Source organism: Chiloscyllium plagiosum, chromosome 23 (assembly GCF_004010195.1).
Source record: "Chiloscyllium plagiosum isolate BGI_BamShark_2017 chromosome 23, ASM401019v2, whole genome shotgun sequence".
NCBI lineage: Eukaryota > Metazoa > Chordata > Chondrichthyes > Orectolobiformes > Hemiscylliidae > Chiloscyllium > Chiloscyllium plagiosum.
Window position 1 is genome coordinate 8,278,501 of NC_057732.1, and position 12,891 is coordinate 8,291,391.

At 40.3% G+C, this 12,891-nt stretch overlaps 1 protein-coding gene across 1 annotated transcript in view; it reads left to right on the forward strand.

The window, feature by feature from the left end:
* gys2 (glycogen synthase 2) overlaps positions 1-12,891 on the forward strand; it is a 46,365-nt gene that overhangs the window by 17,545 nt on the left and 15,929 nt on the right. The window contains exons 5-9 of the mRNA XM_043713433.1: positions 4,142-4,286; positions 6,559-6,676; positions 7,619-7,739; positions 11,680-11,786; positions 12,375-12,434. Coding sequence (XP_043569368.1) covers positions 4,142-4,286; positions 6,559-6,676; positions 7,619-7,739; positions 11,680-11,786; positions 12,375-12,434 — 551 coding nt within the window. The remainder of the gene's footprint in view (positions 1-4,141; positions 4,287-6,558; positions 6,677-7,618; positions 7,740-11,679; positions 11,787-12,374; positions 12,435-12,891) is intronic.

Below are 12,891 nucleotides of genomic sequence, written 5' to 3' on the forward strand. Positions count from 1 at the left end.
CCTCTCCCCTTTCCAGGGCAGTTGGTCTGGACACCAACAACAAGACTGCTGCTGCCTTTGTGGGGTAAGTCTCTAAATAGAGCGCGCGCGCACACAGCCACAGCCACACATACAATTTTTCACTGCAACGTTTTGACAGGTTCCACCTTTGCCCTGTACAGGCAGATGTTGGAGAGATTATCTAGGGAAGAGGGGGTTTAGGGTACACCCCCACGTAGAACTCCAGGGAAAGTGTGGGGAGAGAGACGGCAGGCAGTCAGTCATTTGGAGACGGTGTCTGTTTAATCACTGTAAACAAAAGATGTGATCACTGTTGGAAACACATCTTTGATATAATGTTTCCATCAGGACCTCGAGATCTCCTTCGGATAATCCAGTTTTCGGATAATTGGTAGTCGGATAATCGAGGTTCCCCTGTACTTTATCTAAACTGCCTCATGATGTTCGTTGAATCAGAGAATTGTTTTGGCACAGGAGGAGGCCATTACCCAGAGGTTATGATGCTCACTTAACAAGTGCCAATTCCTGCTCTTTGCCCGTAGCATTACACATTATTTTTAACCAAATAGTCATTCACTGCTGCCTTGAATACTTCAGCTGTGCTCTACTGTCAAATCTGTTTTAAGTGAATATTTTGATAATAGATACCAGGATTGTGGGAACGAGAAAAAAATGCTGATAACTAAAAGATTAGTTGCCTAGCAGCCTAATGGGGAATAGAGAAGAAATATCTTTGCCCAAAGAATGATGAGAATACAGGGTAAATAAAATGTAACTGCTGCTGTACAGAGTTATTGCAAGGATTTGTTTTCATTGACATTGTGATTTTGTTGACATATCAGTTGGACAACTCATTAGTTCTGTGCAACACTTTTAGGTTACAAGTTAAAAATTCATTAAGCATAGACTTGCTTTGATTGCAGATTACATGTTATCTCCCATTTCTATATGCAGCATCATAGAAGGTTGACTAATTGTTTTGGAGTAAATGGTAAAATGCATGTAAAATAAAGAACAGCTACTTCCCTATTGTTATTAGACTTCTGACTGAACCTCACAAATTTGAAATTTAATGTTGATTTGGCTCCTTGTCACCTTCTCTGTAGCCAAGGCATTGTATTCCTCACTCTGTTCTAATACCCTAATGCACTTTTGTATGGCATGATCTATCTGTACTGCACGCAAAACACAACATTTCACTATACATTGGTACATGTGACAATAATAAACCAAATCTTTTCAACAAAAATATGTCTCATTGAGAAGAAGAGAAAAAAAACACACTACTGTCAAAAATTAGAAAGGGCACATAATTTGACTTTGTAATTTGTTAAATGTTTCCACGGTGCATGTTTGGTTGTGCCTTATATCTGAAAACTCTTGGTATGAAAGGAAGGCCTGCTGCAATTGAGGTGTTCAAAATATTGTAAGAAAATGATAGGGTCAATACAGGGAACTTTCATATAGTCCCCACAGTTAGTTTCCTCTGAGGTGGTTCGAAGTCTGATGTAATCTTACAATTGGTGCTAAGCTATTCGGGAGCAAAATGGGGAAACACTTTTTCACATGGGGTATAATGCGTCAATGGTAGAAGGAGTGAATGTTGAAGGTGGTGGATGGGTTGCTTTGTCCTGGATGGTGTTGAGCTTCTCAAATGACGTCCATTAGGAAAATGGAAAGTCTTCCATTACGATTCTGAACAATCACCGGGAGGAAAAGAAATCCATTTTGATTTCCACAGCATTCCTCTGACTTGCTGTTGTAGCCACTGTATTTTACTGGTTTGTCTAGTTCAGTTATTGATAAATTGTGACCCCAGGATTCTGAGAGCGAGAGATTCTATGATGATATTACTGTTGAACATCAAGCGGAGGTGGCTAGACTCTGTCTTATTAGAGCTGGTCATTACCCAGCACTCACTTGTCACAAATGTAACATGACCTCAAGTCTTGATATTGCCCAGGTCTCACTGTGTGAGCATAGATTGCATGAAGCACCCTATGTGTAATCCTTAGCAAATGTCCACACTTCTTACCTAGTGGTGGAGAAAGCTGGTGAAAATGGTTGGGCCCTGATGAATTCGTGCAGTAGTGTCCTGGGGCTGAGATGACTGACCTCTAGTGACCACAGCAATCTTCCCCCCGCGCCCCCCCCCACCCCAGTGCTTGGTTTGACTGCAGACAATGGCGAGTTTCTGTCTGATTTGTGTTGACTACAGTTTTGCTAGGACTCGGTGTCACACAGTCAAATGATGCCTTGATTTAAAGGGCTGTCACTTTGCCCTCACCTCTGAATTTCATCCTATTTGTCCATGTTTGGTCCAAGGTTGTTTATAAGTTTGGGAGTTGAGCGGACCTGGTAGAATCCAAACTAAACATCAATGAGCACCTTATTGCTGTTGATGACGCCTTCAATCACTTTGATAATCAAGATAGGGTGCTAATTAAAGGGTTGGACTTTTGTTGTAGACAGGACATTGCCTGGTAATTGTCCATGCTGCTGGCAGATCCCAGTGTTGCAGATCGACTGGGACAACTTGGCTAGCAGTGTGGATAACTTTGCATGTTGTGACTGGCCCTCCTGAGTCTCTGCCTGGTTTGTGGGAAGTGTGTCAGTATGGGGGTAGGGAATGCAGTAATATTGGAACATGCAAGATAAGGAAGCTTTTCCTAATGTTTGGGAGTGGGGAAGAAATATTGACATTTGCTTTGAGTTTCCTGATGGCCAGTTTTGAGTCGGGTACTATTTGGGGATGATTATTTGTTCTGCATTATTAAACTATTTGGTATATGGTTGGAGTGATTTCTCAGTAGGGGAGGCATGTGGATTTTTAAACATATAACATTCTGTTACAACTCAAAACACATTGACATGGCCTCCAGTTAATCTGGGCACATGATTTTCTTCTGCATCCTGAATTATTCACAACCCCCTAGAGGTAAAGTTGCCATAGGCCTCCTCATTAGGAGGTCAAGAAGGTGGGATCTTCAGATGGTGCAAGAATTGAACTTGTGATGTTGGTGTCGTTCTGCATTGCAAGCCAGCCATCCACCCAATTGAACTAACTGACTCCTGACTGGAAATCCAATGGGGTAATGCATCCTCATCTTTAGAGAAGAGTACCATTGGCCAATTAATAACATTGGTTCTGGAGCAATGTGATTTTGTAACCTGCGTTTATAAGGAGGTTACACCCACGTGACTTGGATGTACAACTGTAGAAGCCTAATGTTATCAAGAAGCTCTCTTTGGAGTTTTTCAGTGACAGAATTTGTTTCTTTAAAGTTATTTTTCATTAAATGATTTGTATTACTGATTAGATTAGATACAGTGTGGAAACAGGCCCTTCGGCCCAACAAGTCCACACTGACCCGCCAGCCACCCAGACCCATTCCCCTACATTTACCCCTTCACCTAACACTACGGGCAATTTAGCATGGCCAATTCCCCTAACCTGCACATTTTTGGACTGTGGGAGGAAACCGGAGGAAACCCACGCAGACACGGGGAGAATGTGCAAACTCCACACAGTCAGTTGCCTGAGGCGGGAATTGAACCCGGGTCTCTGGTGCTGTGAGGCAGCAGTGCTAGCCACCGTGCCGCCCACCTTTTTGTTTTTTAAAAAGAAGCAAGATGTTGGAAGAAAAAAAGACTTTATTTACCTCTGGAGTATTTCTTAAAAGTATGTTCAGGGTGTCGTTGGGCATCTTAGTATGTTTTAAAATTTGCTTTCTCTGTCAGTAGCTCTTATTGGAATGAGCATCTTCTGACATGACGCTGTGGACCTGACATTCATAAAACTGCTCCTGCCTTTAGGGATCTGCCTATCACTGTAGTTTAATGAGTAAACTGCAACTCGACATGTGCTCTGCTGCTGGCCTTTTGGATCCCATTGACCTTTTTTATGATCAGGAAAACCCTCGTTAGGACATCTGATCTTCAAGTAAATGTTAGTTTGTCAAACCACATTGCAATGCATAATGGCTACAGAATTGTAAATGCGCGTATTTAACCTACAAGATTGAGCATTTCTTGTCTTTCAATCATGTTTCCCTTTAGTGCAAAGACTTGAGTTCTTACTTATTGTGAAAGCTCCTGAATGTCTCATACTGTCCCACTTTTTTTTTTCTCTTCTGATCAGTTTAATGTTGACAAGGAAGCGGGGGAAAGGCAGATTTACCATCGCTATTGTATGGAGCGAGCCAGTACCCACTGCGCTCATGTGTTTACGACTGTCTCTGCCATCACTGCTGTCGAGGCAGAGAACATGATAAAGAGAAAACCAGGCAAGGCTTGCATGCTGAGGTCTTCTGCATCTTTTTTTTTAAAAAAAATCCAGTTTTGGAGATTGCTCATCCTCAGTCTGCATTATGAAATCAAAACTCATAGAGCCATCTTCGCCAAACATTATCAACTTCCAATAAGCAATTGTTTTTGTACTCTAACTTATTATTTTGTAGTTTATGAACAGAAAAATATGTTGCTGTAGAAATTCCTGGCAAACTTGACCACTGGCAAGTGTACTTGAGAAATCACAATGCTTTAATTTTAAGTTGAGCAATTTCTCTAGGCGAGGATATCTGACCCTTTATCGAGACAAGCCTCAAGTGTCCCTAAAAGAGCAAGGTTTTTAGCTGCTTCATTGGCAAGCATGTATCTCATAATAAAACAAAGAACTAAGGATGCTGGAAACAAACAAATTGCTGGAGAAACTCAGCAGGTCTGGCAGTGTCTATGGGGAGAAATGTTTTGAGTTGTGACCCTCCTTCAGAACTGGCATATATCCATTACACCATTCCTAGCTGGAGCAGAATTAATGTTTAAGTACTTTCATACTCTTTACAGTAGCGGGGGTGGGGTTGGTGTGGAGTCGTAACTAGGAACCTAAATTGTTTGTGTGCATGAAGAACAAATTTTATAATCACTTCTCTTTGGAGCCTGCCATAGAGTCATAGAGATGTACAGCATGGAAACAGACCCTTCTGGTCTAACTTGTCCAAGCTGACCAGATATCCTAATCTAATCTAGTCCCAATTGCCAGTTTTTGCTCCATATCCCTCTAAACCCTCCTTGTTCAGAGACCCATCCAGATGCCTTTTTAAATGTCGTAATTTAACCTGCCTCCACCACCATCTCTGGCAGCTTATTCCATTCACCCACCACAATTCATGAAATCAAACCCAGGGTCTTACAGGAGAGATGTCAGAGAGAGGCAGGATCAGCCTGGACCTGCTCCTTTGGGTCCAGCAGCTTCACAACTGACTAAAACCAAACCCAAACCAGAGAAAAGCTGAGCTGGGAGAACTGGCCGATCCCCTTTCATTGCACAATCTTTTTTTTTTAAAAAAAAGCTGCTTCAAATAGATCAACCCCAGGCATTTCAGAGCCTCTCTCTTTACAACCTCTTGGGGGAGGGTTGTGGGGTGGAACCAAAGACAACCTAACCTTAAAGGAGCAACTCCAAGGTGTCTCTATTCAGCACAGGACCTTGCCATTAAGTATATAAGTCCTGCCCTGTCACCAGGGACTTCATTACTGATTTTATCCTGCCACTTGGTACACCTAGCTTTGAGTTTTGTGATGCAGACATTTAGAACATGCAGATTCTTTGTTTTTTCACTGCAATGTTTTTATTAAGAGTTTTCAAAGTCAAACTTCTTTGAGGTCTTATGGCAATAATATTTTTTCCAGTGAGCACGTGATAACCTCAGTAACTTCCGTCTCTACTCGGCATTGCTATAGTGGTCGCAGAGTGGCTTTGATTCCTTTCTGAGCTTTCAGAGTTGAAAGAATCGCATGTGATAAAGGCCATTTGTTCCATCCTTAGTTCATCTGTCCAGAGTGACCCAAACGTCCAACTAGTGTATCCAACTGATTCTTAGGTTATTTTGGAGGATTGTGGTTCTACAATTATCTGGGATCCTGTTCCATGTTTTATGCTGAGCATTCTTTGTGCATAATTTCCTGATATTTGTTGAGCATGACTACTGCCTTCCTTTATTCTCCTGTCATAATTAAAGAGTCTTGTATGCCTATTCCTATTCCCGTGTTGTTTCCTGGTGCCTCCCTATGAAGACTCCTTTAGCACGCTAACATTTGAAATTAAGATGTCCAGGTCTCTCCTTATAACACTAACAATACTGATGAAGAGCTCTACATGTTATCTTTGATTTAAATGACTTGTTTAGTTTGTGTTAACTGGCCATTATTGTGCTGGGCTTCCTGGGCATTGTGAGCTATTGAGAACCACACACTCGAGACAGTTATGTTGATGGTTGATTTACTTCCATCATCTTGAATGTTTTCTGACACTTTGGCCCATTGTATAAGGAAGCACAATTATTGATAGCAGAGTGGCCAGGCTGGTCTTTGACACAATGTATATCCCTGCTAGAACACACCACCTCACTCTCCCAACCCTCAAGTATAGACAAAATATTGTCCCATTTCATTGAGGTTCATTTTTAAATGTTTGCTGTTTTTAAAAACAAACTGATGCTGACATCTGGAGGGTGACATCTCTGTCATACTTAGTTTTCATCTTTCTTTTTGCTCTAGATGTCATTACCCCGAATGGCTTGAATATTAAGAAGTTCTCTGCCATGCACGAATTTCAGAATCTGCATGCCTTGTACAAGTCACGCATCCAAGAATTTATTCGGGGCCACTTCTATGGGTATTGCTTTTTGACTTTTTATTTTCTCCTTTTTAAGTATTGTGGTAAAACTAAAAGTTTTTGGAGAGTGGAAAATGCTGTTAAATCACAATTTCATAGTAAATTTTATCAACTGGAAGTTAGACCCGTAATGATGAACTGTGTCTTGACAAAACCTAATACATGGTGGCTCAGTGGTTAGCACTGCTGCCTCATAGCACCAGGGTCCTGGGTTTGATTCCAGCCTCAGGCGACTGTCTGTGTGGAGTTTGCACGTTTTCCCCAAGTCTGCGTGGGTTTCCTCCCATAATCCAAAGATGTGCAGGTCAGGTGAATTGGCCATGCTAAATTGCCCATAGTGTTAGGTGCATTTGTCAGTGGGAGATGGGTCTGGGTGGGTTACTTTTCGGAGGGTCGGTATGGACTGGTTGGGCCGAAAGGCCTGTTCCCAAACTGTAGGGAATCTAATCTCATAATCTTCTACTCCATGCACCAATTTACTCACTGGTTCAATCCATTACAAAACAAAAAATTGCACATGCAGAAAACTGGTATACAGCAAAGTCTGTCTTTATTTCCAACCACGTTTATAATGTCACAAATGTAATATTTCTCTTTGCTTCATTAATAGTGGCTTGTTCCGTACATCCTTTTGAAGTTGCTTCTGTTTTATGTAATGATTATCACCAATGCTCCATCGGTCCTGTTTGCTTTGTGTATAAGATTACACACTGTAAGCGTTGGCAATCTAGTCTGAAAAGAGATTCAGTATCAGGCTGTTATGCAAAAATATCCACTCCTTGCATACTATTTTTAGTACTTGTCAGACTTTCTGAATTCTGAAAGCATCCATTGAAGTTCTATACATGTCCATTTTGTATCTTTATACACAGATGAGTTATTGCAGTGTTTATTTACTGGAGCATATTCCATCCCTTTTAAATAATTTCTGTTTGATTCCAGCCACCTGGATTTCAATTTGGAAAAGACTCTCTTCTTCTTCATTGCTGGTAGATATGAATTTACGAATAAAGGAGCTGATGTATTCATAGAAGCTTTGTCAAGGTTAAACTTTCTCCTCCGGGTAAGAATATGAAAGTTTTGCAGAAGACGCACCATTAGTCTTCACTAAAGCATCTTGTTTTAATCTGGGAGCAGGTCTTCTCGAATACTCAACCAGTTACTTTTATTTGTTGCACTTTGTAATTGGCTGTGATGGAAACATTTTATTCTGTTCGAAGCTAACAGTTTGGTCAGATGCTTGAGGTCTTCTAATGAAGAGATTTGTATGTATCAGATGCATGCGGGATACTATTTATATTCATTGGCTCTCAATAGTGTGGTTTTATTGAATTGTATTTCATCCAGATCAGATGAAATAGATTCTAAGTACAAAGAAAGTTGTTATTCCAAGATGTTGCCAAACCTGCACTGCTGATTTTCATTTAGAGCGCCTGTTCATTGTAATCCTCTGTCCCTGCTCTTTCTCTCTCTTATCTCTACCTTTTTCAAATACATAGCCAAATTCCTTTTAAATATTGCAAAACTCTTCCTCCATGATTTAACAGGAAAGCAATCCAAGTTCTAATAATCATTTGCTTATAGAGATTGTCAATGGACAATAAGAGGTAATGTTCTGACATTATATAAAATTGATTTCAACCTGAGCATCATTCAGGTTTCTATCACTCTTCAGCTTGGTTTGTACATTGTATGACATCCTGGAATAAAAACTTAAAATCCATTTCATCTGATCTACAATGCAATCGATACATAAAAATCCCTTCATTTGAACACCTCAACCACCTGACCGAACCTCTGCCTTAACTACCTTTTATCCACTTGCTGTCCTATCTTCAGCGTTCTGTAGATATACACAACAAGGTCTCTGAGGCATTCAGTACTTTGCAGGGCCCATCATTCACAGTGTATTTCTTTTGTTTATTTACTCTTAAGTGAATTACCTTGGCCTTTTATTTTTAGGTTGAATTCCATTTGTCACCTCATTGACCAATCTGTAGATAACCACCTCGCTATTAAGCAGTATTTTCATGACATTGATGAATTTCTTGATTGTACATCATAAACAGCAAACTGAGTCTTGTTGAACCCCAGTGGAAACAGATATCCAGTGACAGGAACATACCTCTATCCTTGCCTTCTCCTTCCTATCAATACCTGTCCGTTTTGGATCCATTGAGCCATTTTGGCTTGGATCCCATGGGCTTAACTATCTTGATCTGTCTGCCATGAAAGACCTTGTCAAATTCCATGGAGGACACATCAAGTGAATTGACCTCCTCAACACTCAAAAAGTTCAATTAAGCTTGTGGAACATCACCTTTCCTTAACTAATCCATGCTGGTTATCCCTCCTCAATGTGTGTCTCAAGTATTCAGAATTCAGAATTCTTTCTCATAACTTCCCCAGGGGTGAGGTTTTTCTCACTGATATGCAACACTATCATTCTGCCTAGAGCCCTGTTTTTGGAACTGGACAGAAGAAGTCCATGAGGGGAGAATAAGACACAATCAGGGTTATTGGGCAAAAATGCATTCATAAAAGGTTCAACTTTGTGAACGATAGTTTAGGTCTCAGAGTTCATACTTACATTTATTTTATTTTCTGTGTGAAGACATCTTGCATTTGACATTCCAACACTGCCCAAAGTACATCTCAGATTTGATTATCAGGCAAAATTTGAGAGCCACCAAATAGTGGTGAGCCTGTGGAATTCTCTGCCACGTAAAGCAGTTGAGGTCAAAGCATTGAATGTTTTCAAAGAAGTTGGGGCTAAAGGAATCAAAGGGTATGGGGAGAAAGTCAGAACAGGGTACTGAGTTGGATGATCAGCCAGATCTCTTTGGCTGAGTGGGCTTGCAGGCCGAATCAACCTACTCTTATTTTGTGTTTTTGAAGGGACTGATTATAAGGAGCGTCTCAGGACGGGGGAGTTAACAGAACACTGGGCCGATAGACAGCTGAGGGCAAGATTGGTAGAGAATCTCCAAGTTATGTGTAGGTTACTGTAAGAACGATTAAAATAGCATTTGTTCATCAAAACATGATCGGATTTGTAAAATTGTGTAATCAGTCAGCAGTGTTCGAAAACATGAACCAGAAGAAATGATTGGTTTGTAGGGGGGAAAGGGAGGATGAAAAATTCTGTCTATTCCTAGCAGCTATAGTACTTCCTTTGTATCTGCTGAATTTCTTTTGCTGCCTATCTTTGCTATGTCAGTTGTGCTGTTGTAGAAACCCAGCCACAGCCTCTGACCCTTGGTATGGTGTCACTTAGAGTGAAATATAATGTTCTCCTGATATCTTTGTGCATTATGTTTGTCATGCCATTTCACCCGAAATGATGATGATTTGCATCTTGTTTTTATTAAGTTGTTCATGGGATGTGGACGTTGCTGGCTAAGCCAGCATTAATTGGTCTTTTCCTGTCATCTTGAACTGTCGCAGCCCTTGAGGGTGTAGGGACAATCGCTGTGCTGTTAAGATGGGAATGCTCAGATCTTTGACCCCACGACAGTGAAAAGATGGTGATATCATCCCATTTGGGGATTGTATTGCTTGGTGTTGTATGCCTCAATGATCCTTGTCCTTCTAGTGATTGCAAGTTTAGACGGTGCCATTAAAGAAGCCTTGGTGACTTACTGTGGTGCACTTTGTAGATGCCTTATTGGTGAAGGGACTGGATGAGTTGTGATCAAGCAGACTGCTTTGTCTTAGATAATGTCAGGTTACTTGAGTCTTGTACAGCTCCAACAAGACTCAAGTGGACTATTCTATCATGCTCCTGACTTATACCTTGTCAATAGTGAGTAGGCTTTGGGGAAATCAGGAGATGAGTTAATTATTGCAGGATTCCTAACCTCTGACCACCACTTGCAGCCACTGTAAAAATTTGTGTGCGTGCCTTTTTATGGTATAAAATATCATGTTCAGTTTCTGGTCAGGGTTACAGGACATTTTTAGTCCATTTAGTAGCCATCTTGTCTTTTGTCTTTTGAGATAGAAGGCTATGATTCAAACCTCCACTTCAGGGCCCTGGTAGGATAATGCCTCAGGTCAATGCTGAGGGAATGCTACATTGTCAGAGATGGTATATTTGAGATTGGTTGTTAAATAGGGATGGATAATCAGGACTCCCAGACTAGCGGTCATCCAAAAACAAGGAAATCGAGTTGATGGCTCACTTCTTTCAATAACTGTGGACAGATTTGGTTTGTAAGTAGGTTTGGCAACCAATGACAAGATTTCCAAAGTAGCTAATTGGCTATAAAGAAAATGATCACGCATCCCAGTTTACTTTCCAGACTTGTTTAGTCACTTTTGTAGTTTTAGGAAATGTGACCGCAATTTGCAAAAATCCATGATATAATGATCATTGTCTGGTTTAGTGATGTTTTTAAGAGATAGATATTGACCAGGACAGGAGCTGTACTTTAAAACTGTGTCAAGGGATCTTGGGACCTTGGCTTAATGACCCGATCCAAAAGGTTGCAAACTTTGCACCAGCGTGAACTTTGTGCTCTGTCTCTGAAGTGAGACTTGACGAGTTTTCCCATTTTTGAGGAGAGATTTTTAACGCCCCCCCCCCCACCTGTTGAGGATAAGTGCTTTTGAGATTATTTGAAATGGTGAACCCCACTTTACAAATAAATGTGCATTTACAAATGAATTTTTGTTTTTAAAGTTGCCTTGACAAACAAAGGTTTCATGTTGTTTCCTGCAATGTTACTAGCCTTTTTACATGTAAGAGCAAGTATTAAAAATATCCTTTGCTGAACTAAACAGCAAGGGATAGTCTCAAAGTATTAAATTCATTTAATTTCTTTTAAACATGCAAGGCTGATTCATAACTCAAATCTTGTGAAAACCTTGTTGTAAAGTTTGTTTAATTGGAGTGGGTTCATTTTGAGTTGACTACATTTCTTTCTCTTTTTTTCTCTCTCCTTCCCCCTTCCTTCCCCCTTCCTTCCCCCTTCCTTCCCCCTTCCTTCCCCCTCTCTCAGGTTCACAAATGTGATGTAACAGTAGTGGTGTTCTTCATAATGCCAGCAAAAACACACAACTTTAACGTTGAAACATTGAAGGGGCAGGCAGTCAGAAAACAGCTCTGGTAAATCTGTCTTTTCTACATTTTTATTGGACACTGTTTTGTTTGAAAACTTTAAGCACAACCTTTTAGTATGGAGTCCCTAAGTGATTTATATTGAGATCAGTCTTCAAACTAGTTTGTGCAATCCCCATTTGATGATTATTAAAGATTGTCTAGTGTGCATTACAGATCCTTGGTGATTATTTCCATTTAGTGTGATGTTTGACTAGATAATTAATTACAAATAATACTGCAAATATGATGTTTCTTTGCTCTGATCGTGAATTTTATTGACCATTGAACCTCGGGCATTTATCTTCATTTCTCTTAAATGAGGCAGTGCCTCAGACGGGAACCTTCCAATGTACCATGTGCCTTTACACATGAAGTAATAATTATTGGACTTTAAATATTGTTCACATTCTAATATAGAGGAATGTACTTGTCTTCAGTCCTATTCCCCAACAATAATTACTTCTTCATATTATTATGGGATGAATTTCCCTTGCAAAGCCAGATGAAAGAATGTTAGCTTCTCCATTTTATTAAGTATCACTGTAAACTCTGAAGAGTTCAGCTGCAAAACATTTCACTCTTTATTCCTTCCAGGGATACTGCCCACTTGGTCAAGGAGAAATTTGGGAAGCGACTTTATGAAGCATTGTTAAGGTAAGTTAACCACCTGGATGTATTGTCAATGAGCTCTGTACTTTTCAATACACCTGCAATAAGAGGGCTCGTTTTTTAAAAACAATTGTTCCAAACAACCAGAGTAAAGGTGGGAAAAGTTGTATGGAACAGTCTTTCATCTACACATGCTAGCTCATTTATTTGCATTCTTTGCCAAGATCAAATGTGCACAAACCTCTGTAGGAAAAATAGGGATTGAATATGTTAATAGATGACAATGTACCTTTTTCAGGGCATGTTGCACAATAAAGCTTTGCACCTTTTATAAGGATTAAGTAATTTCTTTAAAAGGATTCGCAAAAATAGTGCAGGAAGTACAAAAAGGTGTCCGAGATCCTTTTACTGTGATCAGTAGGATCTCTACCTCTACTACGGGCGGCACAGTGGCACAGTGGTTAGCACTGCTGCCTCACAGCGCCAGAGACCCGGGTTCAAT